The 19,203-nt window shown below is 45.5% G+C and overlaps 1 protein-coding gene across 2 annotated transcripts in view; it reads left to right on the top strand.

Moving 5' to 3' along the window:
• Positions 1-982: 982 nt before the first annotated feature.
• The window catches only part of EPS15 (epidermal growth factor receptor pathway substrate 15), a 176,766-nt gene continuing 158,545 nt past the window's right edge, over positions 983-19,203 (top strand). For both annotated transcript variants that reach the window (XM_068239066.1, XM_068239065.1), the window contains exon 1: positions 983-1,069. In XM_068239066.1, coding sequence (XP_068095167.1) covers positions 1,043-1,069 — 27 coding nt within the window. In that variant the 5' untranslated portion in view covers positions 983-1,042. The remainder of the gene's footprint in view (positions 1,070-19,203) is intronic.

Genomic DNA, 19,203 nt, shown 5'->3' with positions numbered 1-19,203 from the left:
GCAGCAGGTTGGTCTTCTGTAAGCACATTTCTCAAGCATTATCATGTTGATCCTGCTGCCTTGTCTTCTGTGGATTTTGGAAGAGCTGTATTATCGGTGTAAATAAATTTTGTTACTTTTTGCAGCATTCCCTCCCTCAAGTGTGATTTGTTACATCCCATATGTGTGCCGCCATGTTTGGTCCAGGAAATCGGAAAATTGTATACTCACCTTCCGTAATTTTCCTTTCCTGGATCAAACGATGGCGGCATACCAATCCCTCCCTCTTGTCCATTCGAGGACTGATTTTTACCAAGAATGGCTGGAGGGGGCGGGTCAAAAGGTTTTATAGGTAGTCTGTCCTATCGGGTTCAGGGGGCGGAGCTAGAACCCATATGTATGCCGCCATCGTTTGATCCAGGAAAGGAAAATTACGGAAGGTGAGTATACAATTTTCCGATATACATACGCAGATAACACAGACGCAGGCAGATAACACAGACACACCACACTCCATACATACACATCACACACATGCCATCCATATACACACTGCATCATGAAGCTGAACTGGGGAGGAAGCAGTATAATCCCTGATGTGCTGGCTGAGGATGGAAGACTCTCTCTCACTACAAGGTTTCTTTCACTTCACGTTTTCTCTTTTTTCCATGCACTTCCTTTCCCTTCTATGAACTTTAATTCAATTACTTTTCACTTCTGCGCTTCTCTTTCCCTTCCTTCCCTCCTGTATTTCCTCTTCCCCTTCCTCTCCTCTATGCATTCCCATCAGCTGACAGCTATGGGCACATTCCCTCTCAGAACTCCGCCCCTCGCCCTAGTACTACAGGCGGATAATACGGAGGATACGGAGTCCCCATTTCCCCGCACAGCCCCGCCTACAATCACCCCAGTACCCCGCCCCCTGACACTCCCGCCACTATCTTATTTACATGACCGCGCCCACTCGTTCCCCTCCCGGGTAAACCCGCCCCGCCCTGGTCCCGCCCAATGCCCGGCCCGCAGTTTCTAGAGTGGATGATGGGCGGATCGGGCCGGAAGCAGCATGGCGGCCTCTTTGCCCCGGACTCAGGTAACCCGCCGAGCGGCCGCTGCTGGGGGTCACGTCGGGGAACTTTAGAGCAGCTGCAGGGGGGACACTGGGCGGGACGCGACGCCGGGGACTGCGGGACCTCCGGGAGTGGCATCAGTGCGGGGGAAGCCCGTCTGTGATTGGCTGCTGAGCGGAGTGCTGTGTGTAACTTCTACACGTACTATAGGATGCCTGCTGGAGTGTGTGACAGAGGGGTGTACAGAGTGTGTGACAGGGGGGTGTACAGAGTGTGTGACAGAGGGGTGTACAGAGTGTGTGACAGAGGGGTGTACAGAGTGTGTGTACAGAGTGTGTGTACAGAGTGTGTGTACAGAGTGTGTGTACAGAGTGTGTGTACAGAGTGTGTGTACAGAGTGTGTGTACAGAGTGTGTGACAGGGGAGTATGCGCAGAGTGTGTGACAGGGGAGTATGCGCAGAGTGTGTGACAGGGGAGTATGCGCAGAGTGTGTGACAGAGGAGTATGCGCAGAGTGTGTGACAGGGGAGTATGCGCAGAGTGTGTGACAGGGGAGTATGCGCAGAGTGTGTGACAGGGGAGTATGCGCAGAGTGTGCGATGGGGGGTGTACAGAGTGTGCGACAGGGTGATCTATACAAAGGTGACTGGGTATATCCTTAGAGGGTAGAGAGTGACGGGGTATCCAGAGTGTGTAACAGGGTGATATATACAGAGGTGACGGGGTATATACAGAGAGGGTAGTGAGTGACAGGGGGGAATACAGAGTGAGTGATGGGGCGTACAGAGTGTGTAAAGGGGATATATACAGAGCGTGCAGAGTGACAGGGATATATACAAAAGGGATAATGTGTCACAGGGTGATATACACTTACCTAAATGATTAGGAACACCATACCAATGTGGTGTTTGACCCCCTTTCACCTTCAAAACTGCCTTAATTCTACATGGCATTGATTCAACAAGGTGCTGAAAGCATTCTTTAGAAATGTTGGCCCATATTGATAGGATAGCATCTTGCAGTTGATAGAGATTTGTGGGATGCACATCCAGGGCACGAAGCTCCCATTCCATTACATCCCAAAGATGCTCTACTGGGTTGAGATCTGGTGACTGTGGGAGTCCATTTTATACAGTGAACTCATTGTCCTGTTCAAGAAACCAATTTGAAATGATTGGAGCTTTGTGACATGGTGCATTATTCTGCCGGAAGTAGCCATCAGAGGATGGGCACATGGTGGTCATTAAGGGATGGACATGGTCAGAAACAATACTCAGGTAGCCCGTGGCATTTAAACGATGCCCAATTGGCACTAAGGGGCTAAAAGTGTGCCAAGAAAACATCCCCCACACCATTACACCACCACCACCAGCGTGCACAGTGGTAACAAGGCATGATGGATCCATGTTCTCATTCTGTTTACGCCAAATTCTGACTCTAGCGAGACTCATATGACCAGACAACATTTTTCCAGTCTTCAACTGTCCAATTTTGGTGAGCTCGTGCAAATTGTAGCCTCTTTTTCCTATTTGTAGTGGAGATGAGTGGTACCCGGTGGGGACTTCTGCTGTTGTAGCCCATCCACCTCAAGGATGTGCGTGTTGTGGCTTCACAAATGCTTTGCTGCATACCTCTGTTGTAACGAGTGGTTATTTCAGTCAATGTTGCTCTTCTATCAGCTTGAATCAGTCGGCCCACTCTCCTCTGTCCTCTAGCATTAGCAAGGCATTTTCGCCCACAGGTCTGCCGCATACTGGATGTTTCTCCCTTTTCACTCCATGCTTAGTAAACCCTAGAAATTGTTGTGCGAGAAAATCCCAGTAACTGAGCAGAAAGGAGGCACAATAGAGACACGGGGGCAGAGATGACACAGAGGGGGACACTGGGAGCACAGGGGACAGAGAAGGCACAGCGTACAGACTTAAAAGGGGAACTTCAGCCTAAACAAACATACTGTCATCAAGTTACATTAGTTATGTTAATTAGAATAGATAGGTAATATACTCTTACCCACCCTGTTTTAAAAGAGCAGGCAAATGTTTGTGATTCATGGGGGCAGCCATCTTTTTGGTTGAAAGGAGGTGACAAGGAGCAGGAGACACAGTTCCAACTGTCCTGTGTCCTGATTACCCCTCCCAGCTGCACATGCTAGGCTTCAAATGTCAAATTCAAAATGTAAAAAAAAAAAAACCAAACCAGCAGAACGAGAACAAGAAAATCAGAAATCCCATCATGCTTTGCACAGCATCAGGGGAAAAAAGCCCGAGCAGTTTTATTCTGTGCAGCTAAAAATGAGGCTTGTATAAGATAAACAAAGTTCTGATGCTGTGAAACTGTTAAACACCAGGCCTTTTCAGTGCTGCTGAGTCGATTTTTAGTCCGGAGGTTCACTTTAAGAATGGATTCAGGTTAAGAACGAACCTACAGTCCCTATCTCTTCGTTAACCGGGGACTACCTGTAATCCTTTAGGTGAGTGTATGCAGAGGGGGCAGTGTGTGACAGGGTGGTATATACTGTACAGAGGGGCAGTGTGTGACGGGGTATATACAGAGAGGGTAGTGAGTGATGGGGTATACAGAGTGTGTGACGGTGATATATACAGAGGGTGCAGAGTGTGATGGGGGGTATATACAGAGAGGGTAGTGAGTGATGGGGGTGTACAGAGTAAGTGACGGGGTATACAGGGTGTGTGTGGCAGGGTGGTATATACAGAGGGGGCAATGAGTGACAGGGTGGTATACACATAGGAGGTAGCGTGTGATGGGAGTATATACAGTGGGGGCAGTGAGTGACAGGGTGATATAATAAGAGGGGGAATTGTGTGACGGGTATATACTGAGCGGGTGGTATATACTGTACATATATATAGAAGGTAGTGTGTGACAGGGTGGTATATACAGATGGGGCAGTGAGTGACAAGGTGGTGTATACATAGAAGGTAGTGTGTGACAGGGTGGTATATACAAAGGGGGAATTGTGTGACGTGGTATATACCGAGGTGGCAGTGTCGTAGCTAAGAGATTTAGGCCCCATAACAAAACCTTTTATGCAGCCATCAAATGTAGGCACTATTGAGCAATGCCCCCTTCCCCATCCCTATTGATACAAGTTAATCTGTTCACATACCCATGCAATCCATACTGCCTATAGCCTCTGGGAACTGAGATAGTCAGAGGGTGGAAGAAGACAAGAAGAAAGTTTTATTTGTAAATACATCAAGTACCCTTTGGGCCCTCTTTGCTTCATTGCCCCATAGTGGCTGCTATGGCTATTGCTATGTCCCTGTGGAATATACCAATAGTTACTGTAGGTGATAGAGCATTTATATAATGCTTTTCTCCTGGCGGATGCAAAGCTCCAGAGCTGCAGCCACTAGGGTGCGCTCAGTAGGCAGCAAGTCTTGCCCAAGGTCTCCTTACTGAATATGTGCAGGCTTACTGTACAGGAAGATCCGAGATTCGACCCCTAGTCTTCTGTGTCAGAGTAGGGTTAGTATGTAACAAGGTGTCCTATAGAAAGTAGATGCCTGGAAGGTCCTAGATAAGGGAGGTAGTTGGGGGTCATGTGACAGTGAGATGATATTGGATACATGGGGTAATTTGAAGTCACAGAGATGTTGCTGTGACATGTAAGGTACTAAGACAGGTGAATTGTTATGGGTAAGTTTGGAATGGGTTTGTGTAGTGTAACAGTTCCTGTGATGTCTGTGTCAGTACTGTATAGAGTTGCAGCATGAAAGCATCAGAAGGCAGCAGTTATGTGTGTAAATATATCATGTGATCTGTATTGCAGTTATGTTATGAAAGGTCTGGCATGTATCAGCTCTGTGCTTGTAGCAGGGCTGGGAATGCTCTTGAGCCAAATGGCTCAGTTCAGATGGAAACTTGGTGAAAGCGTTGTGTTGCACATGGAGTATAATTGCATTATGTGGGCTGCAGTCTTATGCATTGGTTCTGTAGTTATCATATTACCTGGTACACACATCCAATTTTACAGTACCATGTAGTATGAGAGTTTTACCTACACAGTCTTCATAGTATTTTAAGTCTGTTGGCCCTTATATTACATTGAGGTGGTAAAATTGGCCATTGGTTCAGAGGAGTAGCTATGGGTGGGCTGGGGGGGGGGGGGGGGCAAATGTCCCTGGGCACAGCAGTGGAAGGGGGCTCAGCACGTCCGCTGCACCTCCACATGCATGAGAGGCATGCCTCGTTTCTGCAGGGGAGTGCAGAAACATTAAAAGCAGCAGAAAAAGCAGGGTACATCTGGTTATCTAAAGGGGGGGGGGGGGCATCACCTCACTATCTAAATGGGGAAGGGGGGCACATCTGGCTATCTATAGGAGGGCACACTTGGCTATTTGAAGAATGGCACATCTGGACAGGGGAAGGGGGCACGTTTGGCTTTCTAAATGGCATTTGTACATTTGACATCATCCATGACCACGGCCACATTCTGATGTGTGGCCATGCACATTTTGTCCAGGTGTGGGCGCAAAAGCCGTCTTTGTCCCTGGGTGCTGAAACCCCTAGCTACACCTCTGCTTTGGTTGCTTAATCAAAATTGGATATTTGTATGCAACCTATTTGTTCGGTGTTCTGTAGTCCATCGCTTTCATATCTGCCGAGAGGGAGATCAGGGATAATGCTGGTGCAGGAGAAGCCCTGGATTTATGGATACCTCAGATATATCAACTCCCGACCCCCCCCCCCCCCACACACACACGGGCTCTGCTGTCCCCCATTATAAAAAGTGCCAGGCCAGCGACACGCAAATTGTCACTAGCCTGTTATTTACCTCAGGCTGCCACTCGCCACCGCTCCCCCGCCTCCTGTATAATGCGGCTCCTTGCCTGTGTCCCTTCCCTCCCCGCCTCCGTAAGCTTCCTCCAATCAGCTTACGGAGGCGGGTAGGGAACGGACACAGGCGGGGAGCCGCATTATACAGGAGGCGGGGGAGCGGTGGTGAGTGGTAGCCTGAGGTAAATAACAGGCTAGTGACAGTTTGCGTGTCGCTGGCTTGGCACTTTTTATAATGGGGGACAGCAGAGCCTGGGGGGGCTGAAGGCACACTGAAAGCACACAGTCAGGTCATTGTACACAGAAAGTGCCTATGTGTCCTAATATGATTTATCAAACCTACCTCGGGTCCTCTTTAAAACTGAATTACCGCAGATACTTTGTTTTACGAAGGCAAAATTATATTCAGCATCGCTGTTTAATAACCAGGTCTCTTTTAGCCCCCTATACTTTCCTAGTAGTTCTGGGTCACCTTCAACTGGCTGTGGATTCTAGATTTTGATTAGCTTGCTGATGAGTTGGTGTGTCAGTTCAATGGGTTAAAGATGTTTGGTTTTAAGGGTAGGATTTCAAGGCCTCAGGTTGCAGTGTGTCATTACTATTCATTATTCATAGTGTATGGTAGTACAAAGCACATGGAGGCATCATGCGATTCAGTAATCAGTGTTGTATTCAGTGAGTGTAGTTGGTGGTGGTTCCAGTGACTAATGTAATTATACCAGAGTTGGAATGCAGCAATTATATGCTGATGTGCTTCCGCATTGCAACACATTTCCTAATCACTTCATTATCACAGATTTTGAATGCTGTTTATATACATCCATCTATAGGTCCGTACACACGCCGGACTGGAGGCAACGACTGGTCCGTCGTCACCTCCCGCTGGGTGGGCGTTCCAACGACAGTCCGGCGTGTGTACGCACTGTTGGCGGACTGATACGGCTGTTTCTGAGCATCCTCTCTACTCTAAAAGATAAGCAATGGCATAATAACCTTTAAACAAAAACACGTCCTTATTCATGACTTCATGGAAGCAGACATATAGTTAACCTCCTGTGCTTTCAAATGGCCTTATCTGCCATGGCAGTCATGTGACATAGGGGGGAGAGATCAGATTACAACTTGTGATTAGACAGAAATGAGGGGGAATTAAACAGACTACACTGTCTAAATACATACAGGGTGCATTTCTCTGTGTTTCTTCAGTCCTGTAAAGAATTCAGGTCCACTTTAAAAGAGACGCTAGGTCATTTTGGAGTGAGGTGTTGCTTGAAATAATGGCTTAGTGTTGGTCATTGGCATGCTTCTATTACTGTCTCTTTTTAGCACTACCCCTCCCCCCATCCTATCCTCAAACACTGACCTTCTCACTTAGGTCTAACTCTAAAGGTGGCCACACACCATACAATTAAAAGATCCAATTTAACACCAATTCGATAAATTTGATCGGTTGTACCGGATTTCCTGTTGTTAGTTGATAAAAGATGATCGGGAGTGTTGGATTTTTCTGATCAATTTATATGAAAATTGAATTGTGTGGGGTAGATGGACAATATCTTGATGTACAGACCCAAGCATTTTTTTCTGAGTTTTCATTTAATTCATAATTGGGGAAGAACTGAACAGAAGGTTGTGGTACGTTGGTCAGATTTTTGCTAAAAAATGTTTTTTTCATAAAAATTGATTGCAATTCTTGAATTGAAAATATATTTAAAAAACTTTATGGTGTGTGGCCATCTTAACCTGCCTGGCGTTCTGATTCCCGCGGCCCTGAGGCCGCGGGAACGTTTTTTGCGCATATTTTTTTTTTTAATAGCGCTAGGCTAGCTACATGATTTAACCCCCCCCCTGCTTCCTCCCTCCCACCCCTCCGATCGCCGCCGGCGCAAAGACCCGTCCGGAAATCCCGTTCTGAACGGGATTTCCTTTATGGCTTCCTGGCGACGAACGGAGTGACATCATCGACGTGACGTCACAGGGAGTCCCAATCCACCCCTCAGCGCTGCCAGGCAGCGCACCAGGTCTCGGGAGGGGGGCCCTGTATCGCGGCTAATCGGCGGCGGCGATCGGGTATGACACGCAGCAAGCAAAGTGCTTGCTGCGTGTTTTTTTTTTTTTTTTTTTTTTTTTTTTAAATTATTCAAATTGGCCCAGCGGGGCCTGAGCGGTGCCCTCTAACGTCTCTGGACGAGTTTACATGTATTTAAAACAGGGCTGTGGAGTCGGAGTCGTGGAGTCGGAGTCGTGGAGTCGGGCAATTTTGGGTGCCTGGAGTCGGAGTCGGGAAAAAATGCACCGACTCCGACTCCTAATGAATTTGTAACTGTAATTAAAATAGAAAATATGATAAAATGTTCTATTTCTCAGATAATAGTCATTAAAAATAATGTATATATACAGTAATAGCTATGCTTAGTCCACAAAAATGAAATAAACCAATCAAAATTAGTTACTTGTGCTGCTTCAATAAAGCAGTCCCCGTATTTTTAAGGTCAGATATACATATCTGATTGTGACTGTATATATGATGTGTGCACAGGAATCTCTTATATATACTAAATAACATCTATGCTGTAAGAATAAAGCCTGATGTGTAGCTGTGTCACTAATAGAGATGGTCAACGAGATGGAAATAATTCTGCATTGATGCTGATTTATGCAAATGTATGCACTCCCTTTGCTGATGAAATCAAATAATTTGATATGTTATTAAAATTTGGTTTGGTGACTACAAATTAAAGGGTAACTGAGACGGATGAAAAGTAAAGTTTTATACATACCTGGGGCTTCCTCCAGCCCCCTTCAGGCTAATCAGTGCCTCGCTGTCCTCCACCACCCGGATCTTCTGCTATGAGTCCTGGTAATTCAGCCAGTTAGCGCTGTCCGGCCGCATGCCGCTCCCACAGCCAGGAACATTCTGCACCTGCGCAATAGTGCTGCACAGGTGTAGTATGCTCCTGGCGGCGGAGTGTGTGCATGCGCACTACGCCTGACTGGCTCAAGTACCTGGACTCATAGCAGAAGATCCAGGTGGTGGAGGAGGACAACGAGGGACTGATTATCCTGAAGGCGGCTGGAGGAAGCCCCAGGTATGTATAAAACTTTAATTTCATCTGTCTCAGGTTTACTTTGTTACACAGTAGTACTATACTCTACATATGCACTCCCCACAGAGCTGTAGGGAATCCACTGAGAATGTTGTGCACATTGAACACAGAGGTGTTATCTGTCACCCATAAACCTTGTTCAGATTGTGCATGAAGAATGTGTAATAGAGGAAGAATCTCTTTATTCCCCTGCAGAGTACCTGCACATCATTCTAACATGTACCCACACTTACATTGCCTAGGGCCTGATAGATGTTCTTTGTTCCGGTTTGTACCTTTTACAAGTACTCTTACCAAGGACTAGTTTTAGTCTAAAGGGAATAAATATAGTAGTCTACATATCCTTCTCACTTCAATTGTCTTGTAAAATTCCTAAGCGTTGGCAGTTAAAGAGAATCTGTATTGTTAAAATCGCACAAAAGTAAACATACCAGTGCGTTAGGGGACATCTCCTATTACCCTCTGTCACAATTTCGCCGCTCCCCGCCGCATTAAAAGTGGTTAAAAACAGTTTTAAAAAGTTTGTTTATAAACAAACAAAATGACCACCAAACCAGGAAGTAGGTTGATGTACAGCATGTCCACACATAGAAAATACATCCATACACAAGCAGGCTGTATACACCCTTCCTTTTTAATCTCAAGAGATCATTTGTGTGCTTCTTTCCCTCTGCAGCTATCTTCCACTGAAGTGTCAGGCTATTTCTTCCTGCAGAGTGCAGACAGCTGTGCCTGTATGTAATTCTTCAGTATGTGAAAGCCCAGCCAGCTCAGAGGACGATTTATCCAGCTTGTAAAAGATAATAGAGCAGAGAGAAGCTGCACTAATCTAAATAATACACAGGCAGTGTGCAGAGAGGGGCCTGGAGGAGGGAGATGCATCACAGAACCACAACACTGAAGAACTTGGCAGCCTTCCAGACACAGCCTGACAAGTCTGACAAGAGAGAGATAAGTTGATTTATTACAGAGATGGTGATAGTAGAACATGCTGCAGTAAGCCAGAACACATTAGAATAGCTTTTTGAACTTGTAGGATGATAAAAAACAGGATGCAATTTTTGTTACGGAGTCTCTTTAAGAGACGAATTTCATGTTACATACTTTTAATCAACAAAATTGTAATATGCAAATTAGAGGAGTCGGAGTCGTGGAGTCGGAGTCGGTGGAATCCTAAACTGAGGAGTCAGAGTCGGTGGATTTTTGGACCGACTCCACAGCCCTGATTTAAAATTTTTACAATTTTCTTGATAGTGGTCCTTTTTTAAGACTCATCGAGCCCTGGGCAATTGCACAGTTTGACCCTGTAAAAGCACTGGTTCCCCAGTTGGTGTGCAAAATATGTATTCCACTTTCTTTTTTTTTCTTCCCCTTGACAAATGGTTCAGCTCTTATAATAGTGCAAGATGGGAGGAGGCTCCCCAATTTTGATACAAAATATAGCGAGTGGAGGTAATAGGAACAGGCTTACCTCCTGATAAGAGTTTAAGATTGTTATTATTAGACAACGCATTTCAAGGGACCTGCCTGCTTCCTCAGGCCAGTACAAGATGGTGTCTGAGCTATGTATCTCGTAATGATCTGAGGAAGTGTCCGGTGAAACGCGTTGTCTTTTATTGGTGTCTAGCAATAAAAACCTTAAAGGGAACCTAAACTGAGAGGAATATGGATGTTTCCTTTTAAACAATACCAGTTGCCTGGCAGTCCTGCTGATCTTTGGCTACAGAAGTGACTGAATCACACACCTAAATCAAGCATGCAACTAATCCCGTCTGACTTTAGTCAGAGCACCTGATCTGCATGCTTGTTCAGGGGCTGTGGCTAAACGTATTAGAGCAGCCTTTCTCAACCTTTTTACCTTGGAGGCACCCTGTAAATAACTTTTGGATCTTGAGGAACCCCTACATTTATTTTTCAGGAGGCATGGTCTTTAAATAGTGGAATTAGCAGCCTAACCTAACTCCTATTACACTGCCACTCATTATACTGTCTCCTGACCCCCCAATGTAGTGCTTCTTGTTACAGTACCACCTATTATAGTGTGCTTTATTATACTTTCCCCCCCCCCCCCCAGGATGGGGGAAAATGCTAAGGAACCCCTGCAGAGTCCTCAAGGAACCCTGGTTGAGAAAGCCTGTATTATGCTGGGAATACACGGTTCGTTTTTGCCTTCGTTTAAACCTTCGTTTCGATTGTGCCTTTTGTCCTTTTCGATCCCGAAATAATCGGTCATACGGTTAATATCACCACCCACGGTTTCGTTTTTTTTTTCGATTCTGATGGTTTCGTTTTTCCAATGATCGAAGGCTGCAAAGAAACGAAACGAAAATCCCTTTTTACAGGGACGGACTAGCATAAACGAATATATAATCGATCTGAACAGCCATCAAGCCTACCAATGGCTCGATTAGATGGATAAAGAGAGATAATATCAAACATGTTCGATCACTAGTCGTTCGTTTTTGGGGTCTATTAATCGAAACTATAATGAGATTATGACTATTTTCACATACGTTTTCAACACTCGATTCGTTTACCGAACGAATCGAAGGTTTAAACGAAGGCAAAAACGAACCGTGTATTCCCAGCATTAGAGACACAGGATCAGCAGGAGAGTCAGGCAACTGGTATTATTTTAACAGGAAAAATCCACATCCTTCTCAGTTTAGGTTCCCATTAACCTCTTATCAGGAGGTAAGACTGTTGCTATCACTTCCACTTACTACATATTGTATCACAATTAGGGCGCCTCCTCCCCTGTCCCAGGGATTACCTCTGCAGTGACATGCAGTGGTCCTCTTTTATTCCTGGAGCGTGACCTACGTACCATAGTCATCATAACTGAGTGAAGATGGTCCTTCTCCGCATGTCTAAAAATGTGGTTGCCTATAGCAACCCATGTTTGTGAGTTGTAGTTATTTATTTACTTTTCCCATTTCTCAGAAATACAACACTACTGGCGCCCGTGGTGCTTTTTTTTGTCTCCTTTTCTTATGCTACGTACACACATGCGACAACGATCGTTCGTTGAGAATGACGAACGAACTTTTAATTGATGAAAGAACGACCTAAGTAAAGTTAGCTTTAAAAGGTGTGTAACGATCTGATCGTTAGAACGAATGTTACATCACGTAAAGCAACTATTGCGCCTGCGCATAAAAATGAAGTTTCACAGAGAAATAGTAAAATGCGCATGTCAAGCCTAGTACGAACGACCGTTTGTAACGATGTACTACTTTTGCAAACTATCGTCGTTGGTTAAAATCCGCCAAGACAGAACTTTCTTTTGTAGCGATTTGGCTCGTTCGTCGTTTGCCTTAATAGTCGGTGGTTCGTTTTTTGTAATGATCGTCGTTGGTAAAGATCGGGGAACGATCGTAACAAACGACTATAGTCGCATGTGTGTACGCACCTTTACTGGTACCTGGGATTTCCGAAACTTTGTATTTATCTACTGAACCTCCCAGAATCCTATAATATTACATAGTGTGATCTTAAAGCGGATCTGAGATGAAAAACTAACTATAACAAGTAACTTGTCTATACAGTATCTTATGTAAAGTTTAGATAGTTTACACAGCATATCTAGCTGCAAACGGCTTCAACAGTAGACGATTATTTCTTCCTGTGATACGAGGGCAGCCATGTTGTTTGTAAACATTACACACAGGCAAAGCTGATAGCATCTACAGCTCTCTGCTTGTGACAAATTCACTCTGCTCTCCTCCTCCCTCCTCCCCTCTGCCTCTGAATTCTCTGGCTAGTGACCTCCTCCTCTTCCTGCCCAGACTGATTTCCCATAAGCCCTTGCCACAGTGCCAAGGCTCTCTGAAATAGCTGTGGGCGAGGCTTGTTTAGTTTATAGGGAATTAGAGTATTAAAAACAAAACCAAAAAATATTTGGCTTGAGGAATGCCCTATAAATTATTTGAAAGAAACAGTTATGCAATGAGTAAAAGTTTATCTCGGATCCACTTAAGATAGTATTCATTCCCAAATGTCAAAATCTTCTCTGCTGCTGAATTACAGTCATAAAGTATCAATAAAAAAAACAAACAAACCTGGCAATGCCTAAACCTGAACAGCCTGACCTGCTTGTGCCTTTTTTCATATCCGCTTCCTGTTTACTGTATTTCATCATACAACAGTAGTCTTGTCCGTTCAGTAGAGCGAGACGATGAATGACAGCTTGAGCATTGCGCAAGCTGTCCAGCGAGACTTGTGCTCTCTCTTCCCGGATGCAGCGTGTTTAGTGTTTTGGTTGCTTTATGCTCCTGAACCTGTAGTGTTTTTTTTTTTTTTTTTTTTTTTTTTTTTTTTTTGTTTTGTTCTTTGTTCAGTGGTGTAAGTTTGGAACTGCATTTGCTGATCCATTTAGCTTATTTCTGTTTTGCCTATATCCAGGGCTGTGGAGTCGGTACAAAAATCATCCAACTCGAACTCCAGGTACCCAAAAATTGCTCCGACTCTTGGACTCCAACTCCACATCCTTTGCATGGCTATGGAGTAGGTACAAAAATCATCTGACCTATTTATGAAACCACAGACTCCGACGCCATGTACCCAAAAATTGTTCCGACGACTCGACTTCAACAGCCCTGCCTAAATCTGTGCAATTCCATCATGGTCCCCTTGTTCACCAAATATCTTGTCATTTGCTGCATATGATCTACATTTCCCAGTTTAGGACCCTGTTTACAAAAGATGTAAGATTCTCTCTTTGTGTTGTCGGAAGCCTCATACACAGGCATGTGGCATGTCACACGGCAGGGATCGGGACTCGATCCCTTGGGCTGTGTGTAGCTGCGCACAAGAAGCATCACAGGGTTGAGTGAGTGGAGTGAACACTGTGTTTTTGTGCCAGGCCCAGTTGTTTGGGAGTCCCCTGTAATCACGCTAGAATCTTAGAAAAGGTGGTCATTTGATCTACTATGTGTATGTAGCTTAAAGAGACTCTGTAATAAAAAAAAGGGTCCCTGGGGGGGTAAACAAACAAACCATAAAAACAAGTCTGATTGTTTTACATGTTCATATTATGCTGTTTTTAATGCTTTAGGCCAGGGGTGCTCTCACACTTTATTTTTTTTTTTATGGCTTGCGAACTAATTTCCAAATTCGCAGAGGACAGGAAATCTACCAACGTTTCAAATGCTAAGCTTAACCCCCCCTCCCCTCATATAGGTAGTTAGGTATAGGTGCCTTCAGTATAAGTACCTCAATCTCTGGCGGGCAAAGGGGCAGTGTGCCTGGCGCTGCCCCCAGCCATGACATCGCACTGCCTCTCTCCTCCCCTATTGGCCAGCGGCCGGCAGCAAAACTTGATGATACACGGCCAAGTGGCTGCATTCTACAGCTGCCAGCCACAACATTTAATGGGCTGCGATCTACCGGTAGATCGCGATCGACCTATTGGTTAGGCCTGCTTTATGCTATACAGCAAAGTCCCCCGTTATCCGGAACTCAAACAACCGGAAGTCTCAACTAATGGGTATCCCTGAGGGAATTGCTGCGCTGTGTAATACATTGGTGCTTTATAAGTACAGTAAATATATAAATGAGAGGGACTTTTTTGGGGGGAGGGGGGGTAGTCTGAGGAATTTTTGGTACATGGATTCTGGATTGGAGGTTTCATAAAACGGAGGAGTCGGATGATTTTTGTACCGACTTCACAGCCCTGCCTTACATACTCTTCGTTCCTCCCGCAATGTCCTGTAACTCCTGTCGGCTTTCCGGCGTACCTGCATGGCTCCCAGCTTGTCACTTGACCGGACACAGGTCAGGTGACACGCTGGGAGCCATACACTGAGGACACCGGAAAGCTGTTAGGTGGTGGTGGGGGCGGTTTGTGTGTTCTTTTTAGGCCAGTTGCTCAAGCAACCGGCAAGTACATAAATCCATTGATCACCGCTGGTCCTGGATGCTGGGGACTCTGATGTATATATGAAATTAGATGAACATAACGTGCGCCCCTGAAAATAAGACAGTGTCTTATATTAATTTTTACTTCAAAAGATGTGCTAGGGCTTATTTTCAGAGAATGTTATGTTTGGGGGAAACGCTGGTCGTTTTCCTATACAAAATGTATATACTGCATGCCATGCTGAAACACAAGCAGCATGCACCGAGCTTGTGGTTTGCAGATATTGGCTCTCACTTACAAGAAATTGATTCTGCTAATCATGTGGGTAAGAGTCTATTTCTTTCAGGCAGAGAACTGTCAGGCTCCCCAGAGCTATGATAGGATAAGCTGTGTCCTGGGAAAACACAAATTGCCTGACACATATATACAGGACTGTAGAACTCGCATTGTATTGCTGCTCTCCTGTATCCAGGCTTTGTACTGAGCGTGACTTGCTGGTGTCATGCGGGCTGCTGCTAGGGCTTACATTCGGGGGATTTCTTATATTTCAAGCATGCTAGGAATCCCTGCTAGGTCTTATTCTCAGGGTATGTCTTACTGTAGGGGAAACACGGTACCTCTTTAATGATGTAGTCTTTCAGAGATCTGCTGCTAACTCCTACCGGTAATGTATGCCAGATTCCTCAGGACACCTTTAGAGGTATTGTGAAGTAAGCACTGTTTTAGAGGTATATAGGTCACCTACACATTAGGCAAGTGGAATTTTTTTTTTTTTAGGGGGGTGAGGGGGAAAACCAGTGTACAGTTTGTTATCTATTGCTAAAATCAGGCTGGGCTTTTCGGCCTGTGTTTTGGTATAAGCCTGACTGTGACTGCGGCAGTTAAGTAAGCCATTACGGTTTGCTGTATTGCGCACTTCCTGTACAGATTTCGGATAATTTCATAGCCATATATTGGGATTGTTCCTTTGTTTGCAGGCTGTATTGCGCACTGCCTGTACAGGATTATTTCATAGCCATATATTGGGATTGTTCCTTTGTTAGCAGGCTGTATTGCACACTGCCTGTAGAGGATTATTTCATAGCCATATATTGGGATTGTTCCTTTGTTAGCAGGCTGTATTGCACACTGCCTGTAGAGGATCATTTCATAGCCATATATTGGGATTGTTCCTTTGTTAGCAGGCTGCCCACAGTACAGCAAGCTAGCTGGCTAGTCTAGGGTTACACATGAGCTGACTGGCTACTGCCGATTCAGCTAATATGTTTCCAAAGATAACCGGCATTCCACAGAGTGGAAGGCCGAGAATTTCCAGCTATTATGTCGTTGTCTGTACAGCGACCCCCCCCTCTCTCCTTGCACCATGATGGCCCGCGAGCTGATTGTATCCTTTCTTGCTTGTCATGGTTTTTGTTACCTTCTGCGTTTTCTATATATTGTAATGGGTGACAATGGTTGTCAAAGGTCACAAGTTATCATACACACCCCGGGCCACAGCATTAAAGCCACTGACAGATGAAGTGGATAACACTGGTTATCTTGTTACCAGGGCATAACAATAGCGGCCACCATCCCGCGCTATGGGCTCGGTCTTGTAGGTAATTTAGTGCAGAGTGGGGCAGAGAAACATTATACATCACTTTCTCTCAGCGGAACAGTAAAAAAGTCCAGGTCAGCACACCTTTTTCAAGAAAAGAATTTTCTCAGTTTATTGCTCCATAAGCACGTGAAAACTTGACAATTGTTTCGGGGCCACGGCGGGTCCCCTTCTTCAGAAAGTGCAAACAAACAATACATCAACTAGTGCACATAGATTATATACTCTGTAAGGTGGGAAACCACCCATGCCAATCAAAGACCAACTCCTCCCCTCCATCCCTCTCATCTCATGTAAACATTGTACCATATCGTTCATCATACAATAAATCCTGTCTGCATACCCAAAGCATGGCGTCTGTCTCTCTTACTGCAGCCTGCCATGCATAATCTGCCCATCTACAGTCACCCACGAGGGCAGTGTCAACTCACCCTGGTGTGTCACTCAATGTTCGTGGGGGCGGAATTCCGTCTCCATTCAAACTCCATAGGCTGCCACTTCGCGCCACGGCCCCTCCAGCCGTTACCGAGCGCTCCCAATGCCTGTTGTCATGGTGACGGCATTACTTCCGCCACCCAGACTCCGCCGTCGCATCACTTCCGTCGAGCGGTGGATACCTCCCACACCATGTCTCCATGGTGACCACCACCGCACTGCGTGCCCGCAAACATCACATTGGACGTCATGGTGGAACGCCCAGGCCAATCCCACGGCGCTAGCACGTCACACCGTGGGTGTTGGCCTAAGGTCCACCGGCCAATCATGGCTCTCTCCGCATCAAGTGTGGTCAGCTCCCCGTTCGGCTGCCAAGGCAACCATAAACAGTGAGCATCCACACGTAACTGCAGCGAGGACGCAGCACAAGGGAGGAAAAAAGTCTATATATATATATATGCTTTGAGACATAAAGAAGCGTGCGCAGCGCCTATAGGTGACACACCGGTGATGACACCAACCTCATCGCCGGGCAATGTGACATGATACATACTACTGTGGCTCATTACACAACCATATGCGCAGGATGCAGAATCAGGCTAAAATGGTAACTGCAGATGAGAAGAGAAGAGTCAAAAAAGCAAAGCAAAGAGAAAGAAAGGGAGAAAAGAAGGGAGAAAAAAGGGGAAAGAATGAAAGGGGGAAAAAAGGAAAGAGGAGGAGGGGGAGAGGGGGGGGGGGGGGGGAAGAGGGGGGGGGGGGGAAGAGAGATAGGAAAAAAGGAAGAGAGAAAAGGGAGAAGAAAAGAAAATAAGGAGAAAATTAAAAACAACAAAAATGGTCATGAGGGTTACAACAATTCTCAAACAGATAATAGTGTGAGTGTACTCCCAGTGAGGCGGACCCCATTCCCCATAGCCCGCAATGCAAAATACCCAGAGATCAATTCCAACATCAAAACCAGCAAAGCATGAGTAACATGATGACGTCACTCCCGAACACATACATTATCTGTTCTCATTAGTTAATAATAATCTTCTATCTTTCATTTAGGAAACAGTTCAGAGAATTGTACTGGTTCAATCCTCTGGGAGAGACAGAATCAAGCGTGTATATCCAATATGCCTCTCTCTGAAGTAGTAGTCTGTCCCGATTGCCACCCCTCCGTGGCTTTTTCACGCTATCAATAACCAGCCCCTCAAGATCACCAGTGCGATGGCCCATATTGGCAAAGTGCACCGCAACTGGTTTGGTTACATCTAAGGTTTTACCTTTCTGTAGCGCTTCAATGGCAAGTCGAATGTCACTCCTATGATGTTGAAAGCGTACCTTAAAGGCATTCGTGGTCTTGCCCACGTATGCCAATCCACAAGGGCACCGCAACATATATATGCAGTATTCTGTGTTGCAATTGTAATAGTCCTTGAGATAATATCTCTTTCCACTCCTAGGGTCAGAAAAATATTTTCCAGTGATTAGTGAATTACATACATTACACTTATAACATTTATAGCAGCCCTTCCTATCTGAAAAGGTGAATGGAGGTTTTTCATACTTATTAGTGGGGTCGGCTTGTACCAATATGTCCTGTAGACTTTTACTTGATCTATATGAAAGTATAGGGGGTTCATGCAGAGATGGATTCAAATCTGCATCAGATTGTAGAATGGTAAGGTTCTTGCCCACTGATTTTTTAAGAGTCATTGCCATAGGACTATAGTCCTGGACCAGGGCTATATTATTCTTTGCCATTCGTTTCTCCCTACCTTCCATTATATCTGTGGCCCTTTGAAGGGCCTCAGTCAGTACATGCTCTGGATACCCTCTCTCAAGGAACCGTTCTTTCATGACCTCCAGTTCACGAGAAACTTCCTCCTCCTCATTACATATCCTCAGCACTCTCAGGTATTGCGATATGGGAAGACTGTTAATCAGATGTTTCGGATGGGCACTGTTATAATGTAGCAAGGTATTGCGATCAGTGGGTTTCCTATAGATGCTCGTACTCAATCCTCCGTCCTTTTTTGTAACCATCACATCCAGGAAAGGGACCCTCACATCTGACACCTCTGGATTGAACACGATCCCCTCAAACAGTGAATTCAAGAGCTCAATGAATGTCATAAGCTCACTGGATGTCCCTCTCCACAATAGGAACACGTCGTCAATGTACCTCGTCCACAACACCACGTGGGCAAGGTACATCGGCGAGCAAAACACCCCCGTCTCCTCCAAAAAGCCAACAAACAGATTGGCGAACGCGGGCGCTGCCGAGCTGCCCATCGCAGTCCCCCTGCACTGTCTATACCAGTCCCGTTCAAATCGGAAACAGTTTTCTGTGAGAATCAGCTCCAAACC

The sequence above is a fragment of the Hyperolius riggenbachi genome, chromosome 6 (assembly GCF_040937935.1).
Source record: "Hyperolius riggenbachi isolate aHypRig1 chromosome 6, aHypRig1.pri, whole genome shotgun sequence".
Classification (NCBI taxonomy): Eukaryota; Metazoa; Chordata; class Amphibia; order Anura; family Hyperoliidae; genus Hyperolius; species Hyperolius riggenbachi.
The sequence above is the reverse complement of the archived record's forward strand: the minus strand, read 5'-3'. Positions and strand labels throughout refer to the sequence as shown.